Source organism: Chanodichthys erythropterus, chromosome 18 (assembly GCF_024489055.1).
Source record: "Chanodichthys erythropterus isolate Z2021 chromosome 18, ASM2448905v1, whole genome shotgun sequence".
Lineage (NCBI taxonomy): Eukaryota > Metazoa > Chordata > Actinopteri > Cypriniformes > Xenocyprididae > Chanodichthys > Chanodichthys erythropterus.
The window spans coordinates 5,860,465-5,883,860 of NC_090238.1; the positions used below are offsets into that span (position 1 = coordinate 5,860,465).

Consider the following 23,396-nt stretch of genomic DNA (forward strand, 5'->3'; position numbering starts at 1 on the left):
AAAATTGACCTTAGCTGCATAAGTATTAACACTTACAAACTGTGGAAAGAAATAATATATCACATATCTGAAAGCAAAACATTTTTACTTAGAAACAATAATAAAAATGTCTTCCATTACAGATCGTTATTAGTGAGACTCTTATCAATGCATTTCAATTCACAACAACAGAATTAAAGAAAATGCTTGGTCTGATATGTACATTCCACAGAATGCTAAAATTATAAAACAGAAACCCTATTAAAACACATAGTTTAGCAGATATCATTGTAAATAAACGTTTTTATTTGATAGACTATTTGTTTGATAAATATTCTTTCAATCTGTTCCAAACAAAGAGGTCTTTAATACCTGAAGAAACCGATAGCTTGTCTGTTAGCATACATGACCTCCATGTTGCCATTTTTGCTCATTTGCTCTGTCATCTCGGTAATATCGTAGACGAGGCACATGATGAACACCACGACAAAGTCGTAAGTACCAGTGGGAAACTCGGGATTATCTTTAAGACCTGCGTTTACGAGTTGCAACTCCATTGGGGCGTGGTGGAATAGCTACATGATGGAATCGTAACATGTATAGGCTTTTTTATTTACAACAAAATAAGCTAAAACTGCCTCCACACGATAGCAATATGTAACAATAAAATGTACAGTGGCTTAATTAATTAATTAAAAACATTAAAAAAAAAACCTGATGCATTTGTTCTTCATTTTCTGAAGTACAGGTAAAACACCTTGCTGTATGTTTGTGTAGTTAATTAAGAGAAAGTACACCGCCACTCTTATTGAGTGACTTGAACACACCTGACGTTGTAAACACGACTTTCAAACTTGAAAATACTAACTTCCCAGGAGGACTTGAATTAGTTCTGAACACTTATTGGCTGACTGTGTAAAGTCCCAAACATAGTGACTATCAATGCATACTTAATTTTATGAGCTTTCAAAGAGAGCCTCCAAAAAAAACAAAAAAACAAACAAAACAAAGACACTGGTAAAACAATTACTATAGCCTAATGAAATTTAGCATTTTATACAGTAATTAGCTTGCAAAAGATTATTTTCATTAAAAGACCAAACACTGACCCATTCCTCTACAGTACATAGAGTGCTGCAGGGATGACATATTTTTGTGGGCCAAAACCCAGAAACAAATTAGCATTATATCACTTCCGGTTCCATCGTCCTAATGTCGATGGATTTTTTGAATGGGTTTTTGGTTAAATGCCTGATACTGTATAAGGTCAGTGGTGAACACAAGCTCAAGATATATATTCATGTATAACTCAATATATAATCTACAATATAAGCATCAGTAATACCACCTTGTGATTTTATTCAACGCTTATACTTTTACTTTAATAGGCGGTTGCTACACTCTAAAAAATGCCAGGTTAAAAACAACCCGAGTTGGGTTGAAAATGGACAAACCCAGCAACTGGGTTGTTTTAACCCAGCGGTTGGGTTAAATGTTTGCCCAACCTGCTGGGTAGTTTTATTTAAACCAACTATTGTTTAAAAATTTGCTATGTGGCTGGCTTAAAATTAACCCAAAATAGTTGGGAAATTAAAAACCAGATGCAATTAGAGTCAGCAATAATAGACAAAAGGCGAATGTTTATTAATAAGCTTTAATATTTTATTAATAGAAATTTAATAGTTTAATAGTTTATATATATATATATATATATATATATATATATATATATATATATATATATATATATATATATATATTAATAAGCAATTTAATAAATGTTTATTGTTTAATAATTATTCATTGAACATTAATAAATGTTAATTTCCAACATACTTTAGTTTTAATTAAGCAATACAGTAATTTTTAAACAATAGTTGAGTTAAAGCAGGTTGGGCAAACATTTAACCCTACCGCTGGGTTAAAACAACCCAATTGCTGAGTTTGTCCATTTTCAACCCAACTTGGGTTGTTTTTAACCCAGCATTGTCTAAATGGGACTATAGAGGTTGCCATGCCAAACAAGTAAATTCATCCTTTCACTACACAAAACGTGTAAGTATCATAAAGTTTTGTTGGTCACAGAACTTATTTTTTGTAGTAATCCAAAAGCCAATGGAGTCCTCTTTAGTTTTTGTAGGTTGGCCTTTGGAAATACGTCTTCACTGCAGCGCTCTATTGTCCAAACCTGGCTCCTTCACTAGTTGGAGTCCTCCTTTGCATCTCTGCAACACGTACCAATCGCAGAAAGTGGAAATCGAAGATAATTCGCTTTCTTATGCAGTAGACTTAAATGTAAACTTTGTTATTATTTGTTCAGTGCTTTCAGCCCTTCCCTCCACCCTGTAATGCTCCATTACTGACAGTTGATTTTTTCAGGTCAGTGTTCATGGCCTGGCTTTCTGCATTAACTCCTGTGGTGATTCCCAAAGCTCCAAGCACAGCTTTTCCTGTTTTCATCCCCCGAGACATTGGAATACGACTGAACCCTGACCGCGCTGATGGGACATCCATGACAGGCTGCTGTTGAGTAACAGAGACAGAAGGAACATGATTTAATGTAATAAAGTCTTTCTTGGCTTATTGATTTGACATATTCCTGCATATAGGGGCCAGGGGTGTCCAAACTCAATCCTGGAGGGCCACTGTCCTGCAGAGTTTTTCTCCAACTTGCCTCAACACACCTGACTGAAAATTTCTAGTATGCCTAGGAAACCTAGATTAGCTGGTTCAGGTGTGTTTACTTGGGGTTGGAGCTGAACTCTGCAGGATGGTGGCCTTCCAGGGGTAGGATTAGACACCCCTGGGTTAGACACTTACCACTGAGAGTGTAGGTCTGGCTGGTGCTTTAGTGACCTGCGTAATGGTGATGCTACTTATCGCTTTGTTGGATGTTGATTTGCTGGCTGTCACATTATGTGGAGAGCGTAACACAGTTCCAGTAGAAACCTCCTTACTCTCAGATGATACGGAAATAGATTTGACCATGACAGCTGAGCCATGATCATTGGTCTTCTTGAACTGTGATCCTAAATGAATGTGAATCTTACTGTCTTCTGTGGTAATGACATTGGCATTTGACTTCTTGATGGGCGTGGGGACCATTCGTTTCTCAGGAGTCTCCTTAAACACAGCTCTGCCTGTTATCATGTCCACATGCTCTTGGGAGCAGCTGTTGGATGCAGTGGATACAGGTGATTTGTCCGTAGAGGGAGACCTCATGATCTCTGCACTCTTTACTCTTGACATGTTTGCAAAGGACATTGGAGATCGAACTCTTTCTGCGTTCTTTGGCTCTTTGGTTCGTTCATTTGTAGGAATGATGGTTGTCTGATGGTTCTGAATTTCTTGTGATGGTTTGGCAGAAGCTTGTTTGGTCAAGTCCTCTGAGGGTGCAATGCAAGTCTGTAAGGCTGCCTCGTTGTTCTGAATACCTGGGATCACCTGAGCGTGCAATGGATGGTCATGATTTTGGAGCATGTTGACTTCAGAAGGTGCAACCTCCCCACTGGTATCCAAAGATATTTCGGAAGTGCTGCTGTCCTTCTTCCTCATCCAAGGAATCCAGGACTTCTTCACAGTAACATCACTTACTGTTGGAGGGTAGAGTTCACGCACTGTCAGTCTCTGCGCCGGCTTCTTTAAGCTCCTCTGTTGAAGACTACTCATGATCCGGTTCTCTTCTTGGACAGACTTCTTGATGAATGCAGCAGGAGTGTCAGTGTCAGCTGTCCTATTTTCGGTTTGTATTCCAGTCGATGTCATTGGAACATCCATCATTCGGCTGCCTTTGGTGCTGGGCCGCAGAGTGCGGCTGTAGCGCTTGGTGACCTCAAGTTCTTTGGTGAGGTTTAAAACTTCAGTGCTTATGCTCTTTTTCTTGTCCTCCTCTTCCAGAAACCTCTGTTGCAGAACAGAGTAATCCACCTGTAGCTGGGAAAGCTCATCTTCTTTGTTCATGAGCTCATGAATTTTCTCCTTTAGGGCTTGCACGTCTGCTTGAAGGTCTCTGGTTTTGGCCTCCTCCATCATGAACCGATGTCTCAGTTCAGCCTCCGGACAGCATACCTCTCCTCGCCCGTTTGCCTTACTCAAAGCAGTTTGACTTCTTATGTCATGTACCTGCTGTGGGAGAAATTGAGCCCTTTCTTTCTCAGTTGCTAACAGATCGTACTCTGGTTTGATCAGGTCTCCCTCAATAACTTCAAGCTGCTGAAGACGGTTTTTCAACCGTTCAATCTCCAAAGTCAACTCCTTAACTTTATTCTCATCTTTTCCATGTGCGTTTGAGACACTCTGCAGTTCTTTCACCTTTTGAGCAGATACCCTTTCTTCTTCGTTCATGGTACCATGCTTCATCATTCCATGTTTGGAGCTCATATCTTTAAACTTTTCTTCTGCTTTGGTAAGCTTTCCCTTTATGTCATCTCTCTCCTTTACAAGAGCAGCTATCTTCAACTCCATCTCTGATTTTAGTTTCAGACGCTTCTTGCTCTCCTCTATTAACCTCTCCGTAACCTCCATGACTTTCTCCTGCTCTGCCTTATAGAGTTGGTTCAGTTCATCTTTCAGCCTTTCCTCGGACCTAATTCTGTCTGCCATGTTCTTGTGCTCATTAACCATTATTACAGTAACGGATTTGAGTTTCAAAAGATCCTCTTTTAAATCCAATTCATCCTTTTCCAATTTCAGCTCAGACGACTCAAGCTCCTTCATACGGATTTTAACGCTCACCAGTTCATCTGTTAGGTCTTTTGTCAGGCTTTTCTCTTTTTCCAAAGCTGCCTGCAACTGGGCACATTCCATCCTGCCCACATTGAAGGTCATCTCTAGTTTTTCTAACTGTGTCATTCTCAGTTGCAGTTTTTCCACCTCTAGCCTCAGGTCTTTATTGTGAGTCTCCTCAGCCAGAAGCATCTTCTTCAACTCATTGCACTTGTTCTCAGTTTTGGTGATCTCTTCATCTTTACCCTCCATTTCCAGAATTCTTTTGCGCAAACTCTCAAGTTCTGCGATCAAATTTGAGTTGCCACACTCACCCTTTCTGATCTTGTCCCTCAATGCCTGGAGCTCCTCTGCTGATTTCTCAAGAGCTTCATTCATCTCTTCCAGCTCCTTGAGTTTGTGCAACAATTCCATTTGTTTCTGGGACAGCTGCTGATGTTGAGATTCTTGGTTGGACAGTTTCGCAGACATTTCCTCTTGCTCTTTTGCAAACTTAGAAGTTCTCAGCTCCAGCTCAACCTCAAGATCCATGATCTTTTGGTTGTCTTCCTTTGCTTTTCTCTCTGTTTCATTTAGTTTCTTTTCCTTTTCCTGGAGTTTTTGAAGAAGATCTTGTATTTTGTGGCTCTGTTTGTCAATTTTCTCCAAGTGAAGTTCTCGCTCATCAACCATCATCAGTGCAAAGGACTTCAGCTTAACCAGCTCTCCTGATGTTTTTTGCATACGTTTAGAAAATTCTTTTTCCTTCCGTATTTGGTATGCTTTTTCTTGTTTCAGCAACCGCTTTAACCTAGTGAAAATTAAATAATAAGTATGATTGACTTAATTGCATTATTTTACACATGTCTTGACCTTCAAAAGAAAGAATAACATTTAAGATTCTAAATAATTTAATTCAACAAATAATTATCCTGCAAAATAATTATATTGAACTTCATTGGTCGCACATTGTAGTAAGTTGCACATTAAAAACTAAATGTCTATCAATATTGTATTTACGTTAATATAAAAGGTCAGAGTTGTATATGGCATGTAATCAATTATTGCAAAACAAACAGTTATTGATCATCAAGGTAACAACACAGTATTAAAATGTATAATGTATAAAATGTATGTATAAGCGAATGTATACTTTAGAACTGATTCATCAGTGTAAATTCAGTCATTATTTATTATTCAGGGCAGTACTAAATAAAAAATGCAAGGCTTGAGACAACAACTGTATATGCATTAAACAAAAATACAACATTATGTTTAAACAAACATAAAGTTGAGAAGCTAAAATTAAGCTAAATGCTTCACTGTCCTAAAATGGAAAAATTAAATGTGATTGTAACAAGGTTAGTAGATATGGGAAGAAGGAGGCGGGAACCGGCGAACATTGAACGTAACTTTTAATGTAAAATAAACAAAGAACAAAACGAAAGTAATGCCGGCAGACCCTCGCGGACGTCTGCCGGCCACACAAACATTACAAAACATAAAATAAAGTCCAGGCCTGGTCCTCTCTCGTCTTTCATTGTAGTCGCTCTTCCTTTTATGCCTCCGGAGCTCCTCCGTGAGAGACTCGAGGCCGGCACGCCTCGCAGGTGACGCTCATTATCACTCGCGTCACCGGCCTCGCGCCGTTCCCTCACGGCTCTCGCCCGCCCTGCTCGTCACATACCCCCAACGCCCCTCGCAGGCCGGGGGGTACCTCCGAAACTGCGCTCTACTCCCCCCCGGGGCCTGTCTCGGCGGCCGCAGCACCTGGGGGTAAGGACAGACGAGACGAGAGAAAGGAGACGGAAGCAAGGGGAGCGACAGGACGAGAGAGGGGAGAGAGGAAAAAGAAAAAAAAAAATTCTTGGTCCGGTTCCCCGACACACTGCCGCTTGGTCCTCAGCCTGCCGAGAGGCTCTTCTTCGCGGTGCCATGCGGTGGCACTGGACGCTCGGTAGACGGCCCGATCCTCGACCGCCTCCTGGCGGCCGGCGATGGCTCCTCCGACTGAGGGCAGCCGGCAGCGAGTCCCCCGTTCCCTGCTCCTCCCCTTTATGGCGGACGGCAGCAGGCTCCGGCCCACGGCGAACGGCGGCGACTCCTCCACTCCCTCTTGGACGGCAGCCACCCCACCTCGTCCAAGGGGCACGGCCTCGAGCTCTCCGTCCAACCTTTCACAAGGCTCCAGCACCACCGCTTCGGGCAGCCTCTCGCGGTCTTCACTCCCGCGCTGCCCGAACTCCGCAGCACCGCAATCCCCCTCAGCAGCGAGGGCTCTCCGACAGCATGTCCCTCCTTCCTCCCTGGTTTCGGCACCAATGTAACGAGGTTAGTAGATATGGGAAGAAGGAGGCGGGAACCGGCGAACATTGAACGTAACTTTTAATGTAAAATAAACAAAGAACAAAACGAAAGTAATGCCGGCAGACCCTCGCGGACGTCTGCCGGCCACACAAACATAACAAAACATAAAATAAAGTCCAGGCCTGGTCCTCTCTCGTCTTTCATTGTAGTCGCTCCTCCTTTTATGCCTCCGGAGCTCCTCCGTGAGAGACTCGAGGCCGGCACGCCTCGCAGGTGACGCTCATTATCACTCGCGTCACCGGCCTCGCGCCGTTCCCTCACGGCTCTCGCCCGCCCTGCTCGTCACAGTGATGTATACTGTAAATAGGCTTATTTGATTCTATATGTACATCAATTTGTTTGTTGTTGTTGTTGTTGATTTTTACTTTGCAACGTAAGCATGTACTGTGAATGTAATGTAAGTGATTGTCTATACATGTTATAATGCCTTTTCAAAAGTGACTCAAGCTACATGATGTAAACAACATGCTCTGTTTTTTAACTCTGTTTTCCAAAGAAGTTTTTTTTTTTAACACTGTTTTCCAAAGAAAAGTTCAGTTTGTTGTTCAGGACTAGATGGATTACAATACAGATCATGGACAGATCTCTGAAACTACTGTAATTGATAGAGTGAATGAAAATATACTTATATATTTTCACTGAAAAAGACACATAGCCTGCACTCATTATTTAAACACATTTGCACAATGTTTGATTTTTACTGTGCAAAAAAAAAAAAGAAAGAATAAATGTAATAGATCTAACGGTACATTTAATGTAATATTATGGTGAAATACCATTAAATTTACAGTTTTTGGAAGTGAAAAATAACAAGTCATTGTATAATTTACAGTGAAAACCGTAAATGACACAGTGTGGACCTACTACATATTAGTATTGTTCTTCTCAGCTTGTGGAAAAGCTGCTTATGATGAACTTTAATTCATCATGTGACTCATCACCACTGTGTTATTGGTGGTTGACAGTGTATTACAAATGAACAAAACAGATATTAGTACTCCATTATGTTGGTAAATTAGCATTATTTATATATTTTTTTTTTACGTCAATACCATATTTTTTACAGTAAAGTCCTGGCAACCGCAGCTACCATTTTTCACTGTAAATTTTATGGGATTTTTTTTTCACAGTGTGGAAGCTTGTTTCCGCCATGAAATAAAAAAGAAAAAAGGTCATTTTGACTTTTCTCATAATTCTGACTTTTTCTCGCAGAATTGTGAGATATAAACTCACAATTGCAAGTTATAAAGTCAGAATTGGATGATATAAACTTGCAATTGCGAGAAAATAAGTCAGAATTGTGCATTTATACTTTTTTCTCACAGTTCTGTCTTTATAACTCACAATTGAGCAAAACAAAATCTCGAAATGCAAAATCCAATTATTATAATGAACGTTTTTCCTATCATTGTAAAAATCCGAAGCAGTTTTGGAATACAATTAAAAGTATTGTTAATACAGCAAATAAACATTCAATTATCAATCATTATTAATCAAATTAGAGTTGATAATACAATTTTTCATGATTCTTTATCTATTGCTCAAGTATTCAATCAGCATTTTTCTTCTGTCTGGTCTTCAGAATCAATTTCTTATTTGAATTCTGGTATCTTTAATGATAATTCATTTTGTAATAGCTCTTTTTCATTTAGGAAGATTTTACCAATTGATGTTCAAAATGCCATTAATGAATTAAAGGTGACTAGTGGTGCTGGGGTGGATGGTATTGAAAATAGGTTTCTTAAATTATCCTCTCATATTCTTATGTATCCACTTGCTGATTTGTTTAATCTATGTTTGAGTACATGTGAGATGCCAGTTATCTGGAAATGTGCACGCATTACTCCACTTTATAAGGGAGGTGATGTACTTGATCCTAATAATTATAGACCTATATCTATTATATGTTCTATATCTAAAGTTTATGAAAAAATTATTTATAAACAGCTATCAAATTATTTATCTGTTAATAATATCTTATCTTCAGTTCAATCTGGTTTTAGGTCTAATCATTCTACAACTACTGCTTTACTTAAGTTTACTGATGATGTGTTTTCAGCTTCAGATGATGGCAAACTCACAGGTGCAATTTTTCTTGATTTAACTAAAGCTTTTGATTTGGTTGATCATTATTTGCTTTTAGATAAACTTCATGCAATTGGTGTTTCTGAAAAAAACAGTTCTGTGGTTTAATTCATATTTACACAACAGAAAACAATGTGTTGTTATAGATGGGAATAAATCAGATTTTTTAATTCAACAAAGAGGTGTGCCACAAGGTTCAATATTGGGACCACTTCTTTTTTCTATTTATGTAAATAATTTATCATCAGTTCCCAAAAATCGTCAGGTACAACTTTATGCTAATGATACCGTCATATATGTTTCTAATTCAGATTCTTTACAAATTCAGTTATCTCTTCAGTCTGATTTTATTTTGTTACAAAAGTGGCTTTTGGCTAATAATTGGTGCTTAATAAAAATAAGTCATATATTATGGTTTTTGGTTCTAGACAGAAACTTAAATCCAGCTGTTTAAACAATGTGTAACATCTTATTTTAAGAACGATTGTACATTTAACCTTTGAGACTGTCGCTGTTTTTTTGTTTGTTTTTGTTTGTTTGTTTTTTTGGGTGTGTGTGCTGTTGTGTTTGTATTGTTAGTTATAATTTATGATGTTTGTATGTTAGGACTGTGTAATTTTGAATGTTGGGACCCCCTCGAAAACGAGATGTTACATCTCAAGGGGTTTATCCTAAATAAATACATTTCAATGAATTGCATGTTATAAAGTCAGAATTATGAGATATAAACTTGGGTGTTATGTCCAGTTGTGAAGGAAAAAAGACTGAAGTTTTTTCTCAGAATTGCGAGAACAGGTCGAATTTTTTGACAATGTCTTTAGTACCTTTCTGGACCTTGAAAGTGATGGTTACATTTCTATCTATGGAGTCATATACCTCTTGGATTTCATCAAAAATATCTTAATTTGTGTTCCGAAGATGAACGAAGTCTTACGGGTGTAGAACGACAGGAAGGTGAGTAATTAATGACAGAATTTTCATTTTTGGGTGAACTTACCCTTTAACTGATCATATCTACCTCAAACAATCTGTCGCATCCAACTGTCATATTTCTTTGAAATATGAAATATGGCAGAAATAGATTCGCTTTGCTTTGGTCACATTGTTTGTTCTTGTTTAATCTGTAGTAAGTAAGGATTGTGGAATGTAATTTGTTCTTTGGAGTAACATGCAAGAAATGTGCAATTCAACCATCAGTTTTGTTTTCAGCCTCTCTCCTCTCTCACCTCTCTCGTTCCTGCTCCAGGAGGTTGGTGAAGTCATCGCTCTTGTTCATATAGTCCACATGTTTGCGTTTCTCAGTATCCAGCTCATAGACAGTGCGCCGGTGGCTTTTCTCTGCCAGCAGGAGCTGTTCCAGCATACGACGGTATGAGTCCTTGTGCTTTTCCCGCAATCTGTCCAGCTGAGACACAGAGAGTGAAAACTCAATTATAAGACTGGCTAACAGAGGGAAAGGTTTGCATGTTTTTAGACTAATTGATTAATTTAAATAGTTCATCCAAAAATGAATATTCTGTCATCCTTTACTCACCCTTGTTCAATCCAAACCATGACAGAATTTTCTTTTATTGGGTGAACTAGTCACTGTTATTCTTTTCTCTGTGTGTATACCTCTGCCATTGGCTTATCATACACATTCTCGTGTTGTGTGTGGTTGTTGCTGAGTGTCCGGTCTCTCTGCAGGGCTTGCAGGGGTCTGGCCGGCCCTGAAGAGCCATAACGAGACTCCAGTGCCTCTGGTCGACTCAATACCGTAGACCTCAGTAGATGGATCACATCTTCTCGTGCCTGGGTAGCAAGTAAAAATCATAAACGCTTTGGTGTATAGGCCTATATTCAGTGTGCGAATTACAGGGGAGGGTCTGCCCCGCCTAAATTTATGTATCACATTCTCAAAATGCTTTTCTTCAAATGGTTTAGAACCAGCATGAATCTGTTCATTGATGTATGCTGTTCAAAATCCTCCTCTTACCTATATCCCAGCTAACAGAAATGTTCTACGAATGTTTTGCTAATGTTACCATTAAGCTATGTCCCATTTTTAAAATGTTCTATTTCCCTGTTATGCAAACAGGGAAAATTCCATTTGATCATTTTGCAGACATTATTGGAATGTTACTTTGGAATGTTCTTTAAACATTCTCTAACAAATGGCATTTGAAAAAACAGTGTACGAACACGTTTCAGGAAAAATGTTCCATGAATGATGTATAAATAATGTATCTGTGCTAGTGTTTTGAAAACATTATTAAAGACCAGATGATGTTCTATTAACGTTACTAGAAAAAGTTTCTTCATAAATTTGATTGAACATTGTCAAATCGTTGGCTGAGAATGTTCCCTGTTAGCTGGGCTCCTTCTTTCTTAAAGGGTTAGTTCACCCAAAAAATGAGAATAATGTCATTTATTACTCACTCTCATGTCGTTCTACACCCGTAAGACCTTCGTTCATCTTCAGAACACAAATTAAGATATTTTTGATTAAATCCAGTGAGGTCTGCATTCAAAGCAATGACACTTCGATCCATAAAGGTACTAAAGACGTATTTAAAACAGTTCGTGTTAATTCAGCGGTTCTACCTTAATATTATAAAGTGACAAGAATACTTTTTGTGCGCCAAAAAAACCCCCAAAATATCGTCTTTTCAACTATATAGTGATGGGCCGATTTCAAAACACTGCTTCGGAGCTTTACGAATCGAATCTGTGACTCGGAGCGCCAAAGTCACGTGATTTCAGCAGTTTAGCCATTTGATGGGAGATCCGAATCACTGATTCGATTCGTAAAGCTCCGAAGCAGTGTTTTGAAATCGGCCCATCACTATGGTTGAAAAGTTGATATTTAGTTGTTGTTTTTTTTGGTGCACAAAAACTATTCTCGTCGCTTTATAATATTTAGGCAGGAACTCACACGAACTGTTTTAAATATGTTTTTAGTACCTTTATGGATCCTTAGAGAGAGAAAAAGTCATTGCTTTGAATGCAGGCCTCACTGAGCGAGTTCACTTAATTTGTGTTCTGAAGATGAATGAAGGTCTTACAGGTGTGGAACGGCGTGAGGGTGAGTAATAAATGACATTATTTTCATTTTTGGGTGAACTAACCCTTTAATGTTAGACTCAAACAGAGGCGAGAATGGCATTCAATAAATATAAACCACCAAATAATTCTGCTGGATTCACACCAGATGGCGCCAGACACTCATAAACGTCAGACTGGATAGACCAACTCAAAACTGAACACTTGTCTTTTTGCAAAAAAAAAAAATGTATACATTTAAAATGTACGAATAGCTTGTTTGAAAAAGCTACATGAAAATCAGGAAGTGTGCTAAATCGCATCCTGAGACCAAGTGACCAATAATCCTCTTCCTCTTTTGTTTAGCAACAACTGTAAAAACTGTAATTATGAAAATAATATTACACATGACTTGCTCAGTGGTAGTTATTGTGGGATGATGAGGAAGCAATAAGAGGATCCAGAGCCAAAACATTGCATTAACACATATGCAACAGTGTTACATGTATTATTAACACATTAAAATCTAAAATAAGCATCTGCAGCTGTGGTTCATTCAAAGTTAAAGTTGCACAGATAAACACAGACAGGTTGTGATGATAGATGATCATCTTTAATTTTCACATTTTACCTGAATCTCTCCTTCCATGATCCCAAGCAGTTTCAGTAGGTTGTCTTTGGACAGATCTCGCAGCCCAAATGTTTGGTCGTCATTCTGAGCTGATTTATCATCATTATCAGGCTCAGTTTTCTCTTCATCATCCACATGTTTAACCTTGATAGTCTCTTCTGTCTCCAATATTTTTCCCTCCTCTTCTTCTTGGACATCATGTGAAGTCTGCGTGACAACCACTTCATTAACTGTGCTGTCCACTGTTTTGTCTTTGGACCTCATTTTCCTCCTGAAAGTACAAAATAAAGAAATTATCGAGCAGCCTATATAACATTTTAACCCTGTAAAGTCTGATATGAAATAATAGTCAGAAAAATCTATTTTTGTGCATGTGTTTTTTGTTGAGTATCATATTTGATCAATCAGGATTATAGTCTGATATAGTGAGAATATGTAGCTCAAACTCAAGATTGAGGTTTTTCAGAAAAGTTTTGATCAAGTTGATTCATGTGTTAGATTTAATACAGTAGCTTCAGGGTTAAGACTCACAGAACATGCCCAACATCATCAAGCAGTGACATCTGAAACTAGTGACATTGGTTCATAACAAGTTTTGAACTAAAAACTAATTCATTGGGATGTTTTGCAACATCTTGATTTTTAAATTTTGTTTCACCCTTTCAACATTCTGTTCAATCTCTAGTTGACTCTTACCTGGATGTATACTACCGTAGGTTGACTGTGTTTTGAACTGTTTTAAACTATAGTAAGTGTTTGAAATCGACATCTATGGGTGCAATTGAACTTTTGACTCAAATCCTGATAGTAGATCTGATAGTAGTATAACCCTTGTGATAAATTCCCCATGTGACAACTGGTCTATCTCTCCATTGTGGTTAATTCTGCATGCTCTGGACTGTAAGTGAAAAAACACACTCTAGTGTTGTACGAAATGCTGCTTTGGTGCTCTTTTCCATGGATTTGCTTAGATCCTTTTGGGAACTGGCAAGACAAGGCTGGGAATAACTGTGGTGTTTATACAATGCTGGTGTATTAAATATCTGGACCAACCTCCAAAGTCACGACAGCAGAGGACTAGCAAAATGCTTCTCAAACCAATGTTCATGTCATTTCTAGTGTGAAATGTATTTTAAAAATGGTTTAAAAGTAACTATTCAAGCTGTTTTATGTCATTTCCATAGTTTTTAATCCATACCAGGGTGTGTTCATGAAGCACAAGCAGAACGAATTTCTCTTATAAAATGTCTCTTGTGTAGGTTTTGAATTCAATCCAGTGGAACAAATTATGTAAGAATTGATTTATGAACAATTCGTTCAGAAATTCAATCTGCTTGCGTTTCTAAAAGTCTAACTGAAAAGAACCAATCTATCATCAGTATTTAAGTTATGTTTTGTTGAGAAGAAAACTGATTGGGTAACATTTTTGCAAATAAGCATTGCATGTGGAACTCTTTTGAGCAATGTTTTTATGATTACATCTGCAACAATTAACTAATCGTGAAAAGTGTTGGTTACAGCATTATATTTAGATCTATTCGTATTGATTTACTTATATTGCATGAAAGGTTGCAGCACGGAGCAATATAGGCAATGCTATGATCTCACTGACTTCTGCACACGCACAAGTGATTTCATCATTACAAATACAGTGCTGTAAATGAGAGACTGAGTGCAGTGTAGACAGCATCACTGATTATAACAGAGGTTTGGCAAGAGAGACTGCAGTGAGATTGTGCTGAACTGAAATGATTGACAGTTCCAGTGATTATAAAGGGAGCGCTCTTACTGTAGATATGTGATTGACTGTCATGACTACTGCAGTTTAATTGCCCGTATTGGTGAGTATCCTTGTAAACACAGTGAGTTATGTCTTAAGTGAATATTTGAGAAAGAAAATGCATATGTATCAGTATATTGGATCAGTGCAGCTCTTAAAGTGACAGCAGCCTAATGCTGCTGTCTGTGTCCTTATAATGTTAATCAAACAACAAAAGACAAAGAAAAAAAATCACTTGACTGAATAACTATTGTAACTTTAAGTGAAGTTCACAACGTAATTTCGGGAGGAGTGAACCCATCTAATCTTTCAATTAGAGAAATTCAAACATAATCTCAAGAGGAGGGAACCCTAATCTTTCAGTTACGTCCAGAGCATATAAGCAGCTACTCACCCTGCTCTGGCATCAGTTGTTTCGATATCCCTCAACCTCCCTAACTCCACCACATAATTTAGGCATCTCATCTATCGTACTCCCCTTCCAGGCACTAGTAGTCCCTGGGGGGTATATCCAAGCTCAAGTTGAAGCTGCTTCCTCGAGCCCCTCCACAGCGGACAGCAAACGAAATATGCTTAACCTTATTAGCTTAAAGATTCTATGAGAAAATGAACTTGTGAAAGAGGACCTATTATGTCCCTTTTCACAAGATGTAAAATAAGTCTCTGGTGTCCCCAGAATGTGACTGTGAATTTTCAGCTCAAAATACCCCACAGATAATTTATTATAGCTTGTCAAATGTGTCCCTATTTGGGTCCCTCTTGACCCCCTTTCCAGAACAACAGCTCACGCATTGGTTGCTCAACAACAACAAAGCTGGAGAATCTCACGCAGCCAAAATGAGGATTGTCAGTAACGGTGTTCAGCCTTAAACAAATAATAAAAATACAGAAATAACGTGGCACGTCAAACCAAAAAAAAAATAACCAGAGGCATTTTTCGCGTCGGTGTGCACACTCACATTGGCGCCCTTGTTTAGTCACAAGGCGTTAAACGTCGGCGATAATCGCGTGCGATATTCGTCCCGGTGTGTACAGGCCTTTACATTATTCAAACCGGAGTCGGACACTGATGGAGAGACTTTTAGAATGAAACTGGACGTTTTTGAATGGTTAGTGCATAAATTTATGTAGTTGTAGGGCGGGGTTTATGTAAATTTATGGGTTTGTGATGTCATCAACCTGGGAAGAAGCTTGTTGTAGTCCCTACCAGCTGTTTGTTGTAGTCCTTAAAACGTGATTTCTGTAAAAGAAAATATCTCCCTTTGCACTGAACTTTAATATTTACAGCCAGTAAATTTTCTAAGTCAGCGGCCATAGGCAAGTGTGGCAAAAAGTTAGATTCAGGCCCTGCCAGCATGTGAAAAGATGAACCAATACTTTGATTTCATGTCTTTGAGAGGTGCAGCACTCATAGTAAAGTGCTATTTATAAAGCATGTCTGACAGTTGCTTTAGACATTTGTACTACGTTGGGCGTTTTCTTCTAATACAGAGGACTGGGCAGGATGCGTTAAATTGGAAGACTAAAATATAAAGGTATATATCCTTATATTATGTATTATGCTTATTACGTTTTGTGTGCAAAAAAAAAGTGATTTTCTTTTGTGAGAAAAAAAACTCAAAAACTAGGGAGAAACCACATAGTTTGCAGATGACTGCAGATTTTAAAGGGACAAATGTGCCCATGGGAACATCCCTGATTTTTTGCTGAGCTGGTGGCGTTATTGGCTCCTAATTTGGTGTGCTTTTGAAGATAACCAAGAGACACGCAGCTGGTACCAGCAGCTGTCCAAAGTCCACATTCCTGTGCTGCCAACGAAGAAATGAAAGGTTTTAGTGGACATGATGGGTCCAATGTGTCTAAATAAGGGCTAGGAGAGTCATGGCATTTGCGATTGTGGCTTTGGCAAGGCATGGAGTCTGCACACTAAAGTCAGAACTCTGCCTCACACTGAAGTTTCACATATGCGTGCCTGAGTCAGTTTAGAAGGTGTCCATGAAAGGACTATATAAACATAATTGTAACGACGTTAGTAGATATGGGAAGAAGGAGGCGGGAACCGGCGAACATTGAACGTAACTTTTAATGTAAAATAAACAAAGAACAAAACGAAAGTAATGCCGGCAGACCCTCGCGGACGTCTGCCGGCCACACAAACATAACAAAACATAAAATAAAGTCCAGGCCTGGTCCTCTCTCGTCTTTCATTGTAGTCGCTCCTCGTTTTATGCCTCCGGAGCTCCTCCGTGAGAGACTCGAGGCCGGCACGCCTCGCAGGTGACGCTCATTATCACTCGCGTCACCGGCCTCGCGCCGTTCCCTCACGGCTCTCGCCCGCCCTGCTCGTCACATACCCCCAACGCCCCTCGCAGGCCGGGGGGTACCTCCGAGACTGCGCTCTACTCCCCCCCGGGGCCTGTCTCGGCGGCCGCAGCACCTGGGGGTAAGGACAGACGAGACGAGAGAAAGGAGACGGAAGCAAGGGGAGCGACAGGACGAGAGAGGGAGAGAGGAAAAAGAAAAAAAAAAAATTCTTGGTCCGGTTCCCCGACACACTGCCGCTTGGTCCTCAGCCTGCCGAGAGGCTCTTCTTCGCGGTGCCATGCGGTGGCACTGGACGCTCGGTGGACGGCCCGATCCTCGACCGCCTCCTGGCGGCCGGCGATGGCTCCTCCGACTGAGGGCAGCCGGCAGCGAGTCCCCCGTTCCCTGCTCCTCCCCTTTATGGCGGACGGCAGCAGGCTCCGGCCCACGGCGAACGGCGGCGACTCCTCCGCTCCCTCTTGGACGGCAGCCACCCCACCTCGTCCCAGGGGCACGGCCTCGAGCTCTCCGTCCCACCTTTCACAAGGCTCCAGCACCACCGCTTCGGGCAGCCTCTCGCGGTCTTCACTCCCGCGCTGCCCGAACTCCGCAGCACCGCGATCCCCCTCAGCAGCGAGGGCTCTCCGACAGCATGTCCCTCCTTCCTCCCGGGTTTCGGCACCAATGTAACGACGTTAGTAGATATGGGAAGAAGGGGGCGGGAACCGGCGAACATTGAACGTAACTTTTAATGTAAAATAAACAAAGAACAAAACGAAAGTAATGCCGGCAGACCCTCGCGGACGTCTGCCGGCCACACAAACATAACAAAACATAAAATAAAGTCCAGGCCTGGTCCTCTCTCGTCTTTCATTGTAGTCGCTCCTCGTTTTATGCCTCCGGAGCTCCTCCGTGAGAGACTCGAGGCCGGCACGCCTCGCAGGTGACGCTCATTATCACTCGCGTCACCGGCCTCGCGCCGTTCCCTCACGGCTCTCGCCCGCCCTGCTCGTCACAATAATCTATAACACCAATCTAAAATATAAAATAGAAAAGTAAAAAATGTGCAACCTTTGATGGAGTGTGCAGTCAGAGCTTTGCAGGTAACACAATACACATGACCTGGTTGATGGACACTTGTTTAGAGAGGAGGAAAGAAGGTCAAAGTCTATCAACTGCAGCAGTATTCAGAGGCAGTATTAAAACAGAGACAAACATTACGAGCACACAATGTCATGTACGTTTTATGATTCTCTTTGATATATTTTTATAATTTGCGATCAGTATCTATTACTGTATGAGTAAATTTTACCCAGTTCATCTTACTGTATACAGTCATCAGCTTCTATTTATATCAGCCATCCATAACTTGTTCAGTCGGAGCAGTTGTCTTGGATTTCAGCTTGTAGTATGTTGCTCATAAATACTCGGACTCCAGGCAAAGTGCACAGCAGTTTTGATGGGGGAAATGTCATGAAGCTGAACTGATCTTATCAAGAAAAAAATGGGAAAAATAACATGATTTCTTTCTTTCAAATACATTTTGTGCAAAGGTCATTCAACAACCAATACATTCAATATGTGTTTGTTTGAATGTTAAGATCAGTTAAAAAATCACTACATAATCAAATTTAATGTTTTGTTTTAATAAAAGCTACATTTATATAGATTTTATAAACATAAATGTAAATGTGATGAATAAGGACATGTAAAATGGCTGATATTTTTTTCCCCTATAAATTCAATTGCAACTAAAGAAAATAAAAATAGCATCATTACCCCAGTCTTCAGTGTCACATGATCCTTCAGAAATCATTGTAATATGTTGATTTGCTGCTCAGTTATTATAAATTAGTATTGGTACTCAATAATTAATGATGGTTCTTGTTATTATAAATGCTTGCTGATTAATATTTTTGTTGAAACTGTGATACATTTGTTGCAACTTTCAGTATTCTTTGATGAATAGAAAGTTCAAAAGAACAACATTTATATGAAATAAAATCTTTTGTAACATTATAAATGTCTTTACTGTCACTTTTGATCAATTTAATGTGTCTTTGCTGCATAAAAGTATATTTTGAATGGTAGTACATCACAACGTCCACAAAAATACTGAGCAGCACAACTGTTTTTAACATTGATAATTATAATAAAGTTTAATGAGCAGCAAATCAGCATATTAGAATGATTTCTGAAGGATCATGTGACACTAAAGACTGGATTAATGATACTGAAAATTCAGCTTTGATCACAGGAATAAATGACATTTAAAAATATATTCACATAGAAAACAGTTCTTTTAAAATATAATAATATTTCACATTTTTACAGTTTTTACTGTATACATTTAAGGTATGTGATCTTGGGAACAAAAAAGGAACAGAAATGGCAGCATATATACAGTATCTCACAGAAGTGAGTTCACCCCTCACATTTAAGTACAGATTTTATTATATCTTTTCATGTGACAACACTGAAGAAATGACACTTTGCTACAATGTAAAGTAGTGAGTGTACAGCTTGTATAACAGTGTAAATTTGCTGTCCCCTCAAAATAACTCAACACACAGCCATTAATGTATAAACCGCTGGCCACAAAAGTGAATACACCCCTAAGTGAAAATGTCCAAACTGGGCCCAAAGTGTCAATATTTTGTGTAGCCACCATTATTTTCCAGCACTGCCTTAACCCTCTTGGGCACAGAGTTCACCAGAGCTTCACAGGTTGCCACTGGAGTCCTCTTCCACTCCTCCATGATGACATCACGGAGCTGGTGGATGTTAGAGACCTTGCGCTCCTCCACCTTCCGTTTGAAGATGCCCCAGAGATGCTCAATAGGGTTTAGGTCTGGAGACATGCTTGGCCAGTCCATCACCTTTACCCTCAGCTTCTTTAGCAAGGCAGTGGTCGTCTTGGAGGTGTGTTTGGGGTCATTATCATGTTGGAATACTGCCCTGCGGCCCAGTCTCCGAAGGGAGTGGATCATGCTCTGCTCATTCATGGTTCCCTCAATGAACTGTAACTCCCCAGTGTCGGCAGCACTCATGCAGCCCCAGACCATGACACTCCCACCACCATGCTTGACTGTAGGCAAGACACACTTGTCTTTGTACTCCTCACCTGGTTGCCGCCACACACGCTGGACACCATCTGAACCAAATAAGTTTATCTTGGTCTCATCAGACCACAGGACATGGTTCCAGTAATCCATGTCCTTAGTCTGCTTGTCTTCAGCAAACTGTTTGCGGGCTTTCTTGTGCACCATCTTTAGAACAGGCTTCCTTATGGGACGACAGCCATGCAGACCAATTTGATGCAGTGTGCGGCATATGGTCTGAGCACTGACAGGCTGACCCCCCACCCCTTCAACCTCTGTAGCAATGCTAGCAGCACTCACACATCTGTTTCCCAAACACAACCTCTGGATATGACGCTGAGCACGTGCACTCAACTTCTTTGGTCGACCATAGCGAGGCCTGTTCTGAGTGGAACCTGTCCTGTTAAACCACTGTATGGTCTTGGCCACCACAGGTCAGTTTCAGGGTCTTGGCAATCTTCTTATAGCCTGGCCATCTTTATGTAGAGCAACAATTCTATTTTTCAGATCCTCAGAGAGTTCTTTGCCATGGGGTGCCATGTTGAACTGTGACCAGTATGAGAGAGTGAGAGCGATAACACCAAATTTAACACACCTGCTCCCCATTCACACCTGAGACCTTATAACACTAACGGATCACATGACACCGGGGAGAGAAAATGGCTAATTGGGCCCAATTTGGACATTTTCAATTCGGGGTGTATTCACCTTTGTGGGCAGCAGTTGGCTGTGTGTTGAGTTATTTTGAGGGGACAGCAAATTTACACTGTTATACAAGCTGTACACACTACTTTTCTTCAGTGTTGTAACATGAAAAGATATAATAAAATGTGCTTACATTGCTACACATGATACCCATGAATACCTTTCTAACAGGTTACATTCTACTGTAACATCATCGGTAAATCAAAACCAAGACCTCTGGTTACGTGACATCATTGGATAGCTCTTTAAAAAGCCATTCCAAGGGGGTGATTTTGAAGTTCAAGTGCAAGCCGTAGTATTAATAGGAGCCGTAAATGACACCTGGATGAGATGGTGATAAAATACTGAGTCAATGGGCCACCAATCTATGAACATGTCTAGAGACAAACCTGCTTGAAACCTCCAAAATCTCAGCAATCCAGACACCAAGAACCTACATCACCTAAAATCTCCCAATCATAATTTTCTAAAAACAGAGAAAAAAGTTCCTTAACTTTCCAATCACACCTATTATTAAGCAGAAGTCCACTGCTGTTGAGATTTGATGAACACTTTTTGATGCCGTCACCCAAATCAATTTGTTTATAGTAAAATTAAGTTGTAAAAAGCCAAAAACATACATTAATGACATACATTAAGTAACATTTTGACTTATGTGTATACTTAAAAGCATTAAGTATGATATGGTCATTATAATAAATAATTTTCATGTTTCTGGTTAATATAATGATATATTTTAAAAAAGAATATATAATTTGAGAAAAAGTAATAAATGTGGCTGTAACAAATTAGAATGTTATAGTAAGTTGGTCAAAAGTACAATTTTTTCTTCAGAGTATACGGCTGCAGGACATACTTCTAAAAATGTACACAAGATGTTCATTTATACCTAAACTATTTTGACTGGAAATGCGCTTCGTCCATGCAGTCACGATTTACAACTCACCAAATTCAAACATGCTTATATTACAATTGCCTGAAATGTGTGTGAATGTCTACACCACTGCACAATATGCCACTCTCATGTGGCAATCTTTTGTAAATTATTAATAAAATGGTGGCAGAAGTTGGTGCAATCCGTAGAACAAGAACACACTGCTCTCTGAATGAAACATGAATGAAACACTTACCCACAATGGTCCCTAAGCCTCAAGCTAGTATATTCCTATGTACTCCAGGTTAGACGATTCTTCTAAAAGCAGTACCCATTATCCAAAGGTCTTTCCTCTGTAAGATAGTGCTATACTGTGAAGCAGGTGCTTCAAACCATGAGCCAACAAGTGAAAGAAAGCATGACTGAATGCAAGTCGTTAGGAGGGCTGTAAAATCAATGAGTCACAAACAGTGAAGCTGTTATTCTATTCCAGGGACAAGAGGTGCACATGCTTCCTCTATCAGTGATTGTGTGCAGCTCCACCGCACTGCTGAGCTATATTTAACCTCTTCGCTTACTCAGTTGTAGCCATTAGGGTGTGAGAGTGACATTAGTCTCTCAGAAGTGACAGCTGAGCCTTCCGATTTTCACATCAGAGAACGATCAGGCCTGTTACTCCACCCACATGCAGTCCAGGAACGGCTGTGACGAGACATGACTTCTGAACAAATGTAGAATTTGTCCTTATGGATTCAGCTGGGAGCAGCAACTATCCTGTTGCTTTGCCGTATCACAAATATCTAATATCTTCTGTCCATTTGACAGTAAAGCTTTACGTTTAAGAAGAGAGTATCAAAGTATACCTTTAATGATGGCTTGACAAAGAAAGTAAAACAAAGTTTGGAAAGCCTCCAGGTTTTACAGGCCTTCGCCAGAATACTTTTTAATTATTTCTTGACTAGCTTTTAAAAGAGAATAAACACAACCCTAGGTATGTATTTGATACAGTGGCTAAATTAACAAGAAATAAAGCTTCATCTTCTGACGTTTTCCAAACAGCACAGCAGAAATTAACTTCTTTACTTACAAGATTGATACTATTAGAGAGAAAATTATAACCATGCAACCGTCTACTGGATCGCATCAGATGTCACGCTATAGACCCCATAAGGAACAATTCATTCTTTCTTTGCTATTGTGGATGAAGAATTGTCTAAACTTGTTAAGTAATCAAAACCAACATGTAACACCAACTAAGCTATTGAAAGAGATGCTTCCAGAGGTCATTAATGATGGTTAATTCATCCTTATCATTATCATCCGTACCAAAAACTTTTATTAAAAGCTCTTATTAAAAAAACACAACTTTATCCTAGAGAATTAGTCAATTGCAGGCCGATCTCGAATCTACCTTTTCTGTCAAAAATACTACAAAAGGCAGTATCATCGCAACTATGTTCCTTCTTGGAAAGAAATGGTATCTGTGAGGATTTCCAGTCAGTATTTAGACCGTACCCTAGTACTGAGACTGCTCTCATTAGAGTTACTAATGATTTGCTCTTATCATCAGATCGTGGTTGTATCTCTCTATTAGTGTTACTGGATCTTAGTGCTGCATTTGACACTATCGATCACAATACTCTTTTGAATAGACTCGAAAATTATGTTGGCATTAGTGGAATAGAGTACCTCAGGGATAACGTGTTTTTGTAGGCAAAACCCGGAAGCGAGTTTGCATTTTAGGACTTCTGGTTCCATCGCCCGAAGTCAATGGGTTTTTTGAATGGGTTTTTGCTAAATTGCCTGAAATAAGGTCTGTGGTTAACAAAGCCTCTAAATATTTTC

General features: G+C 39.6%; 1 protein-coding gene across 9 annotated transcripts; it reads right to left on the reverse strand.

Annotated features, from left to right (window-relative positions):
* Positions 1-1,866: 1,866 nt before the first annotated feature.
* On the reverse strand, positions 1,867-22,063 carry LOC137006837 (filamin-A-interacting protein 1). Of its 9 annotated transcripts, none has more exons than XM_067367935.1 (8): positions 21,808-22,063; positions 18,184-18,355; positions 17,943-18,007; positions 12,788-13,058; positions 10,750-10,926; positions 10,362-10,540; positions 2,800-5,494; positions 1,867-2,502 (listed from the first exon to the last, which is right to left on the reverse strand). In XM_067367935.1, exons 2-8 carry the CDS (start codon positions 18,208-18,210, stop codon positions 2,305-2,307), a joined length of 3,612 nt encoding a protein of 1,203 aa, XP_067224036.1. In that variant the 5' UTR covers positions 18,211-18,355; positions 21,808-22,063; the 3' UTR covers positions 1,867-2,304. The 9 variants fall into 9 exon arrangements, with proteins under 9 accessions (XP_067224036.1, XP_067224040.1, XP_067224038.1 ...); XM_067367939.1 differs by having other exon boundaries at positions 18,198-18,360; XM_067367937.1 differs by having other exon boundaries at positions 1,867-2,499; positions 18,184-18,360.
* Positions 22,064-23,396: the final 1,333 nt, after the last annotated feature.

Excerpts from the sequence above, each read along its gene's own strand:
- LOC137006837 (XM_067367935.1), bottom strand. The coding sequence starts at position 18,210 with ATGACTGTATACAGTAAGATGAACTGG. Across the intron at positions 18,008-18,183 it reads TATACAGTAAGATGAACTGG|TGTCCATCAACCAGGTCATG; the intron begins GTAAAATTTACT and ends TCTCTAAACAAG. Across the intron at positions 10,541-10,749 it reads ATGATAAGCCAATGGCAGAG|CTGGACAGATTGCGGGAAAA; the intron begins GTATACACACAG and ends TCTGTGTCTCAG.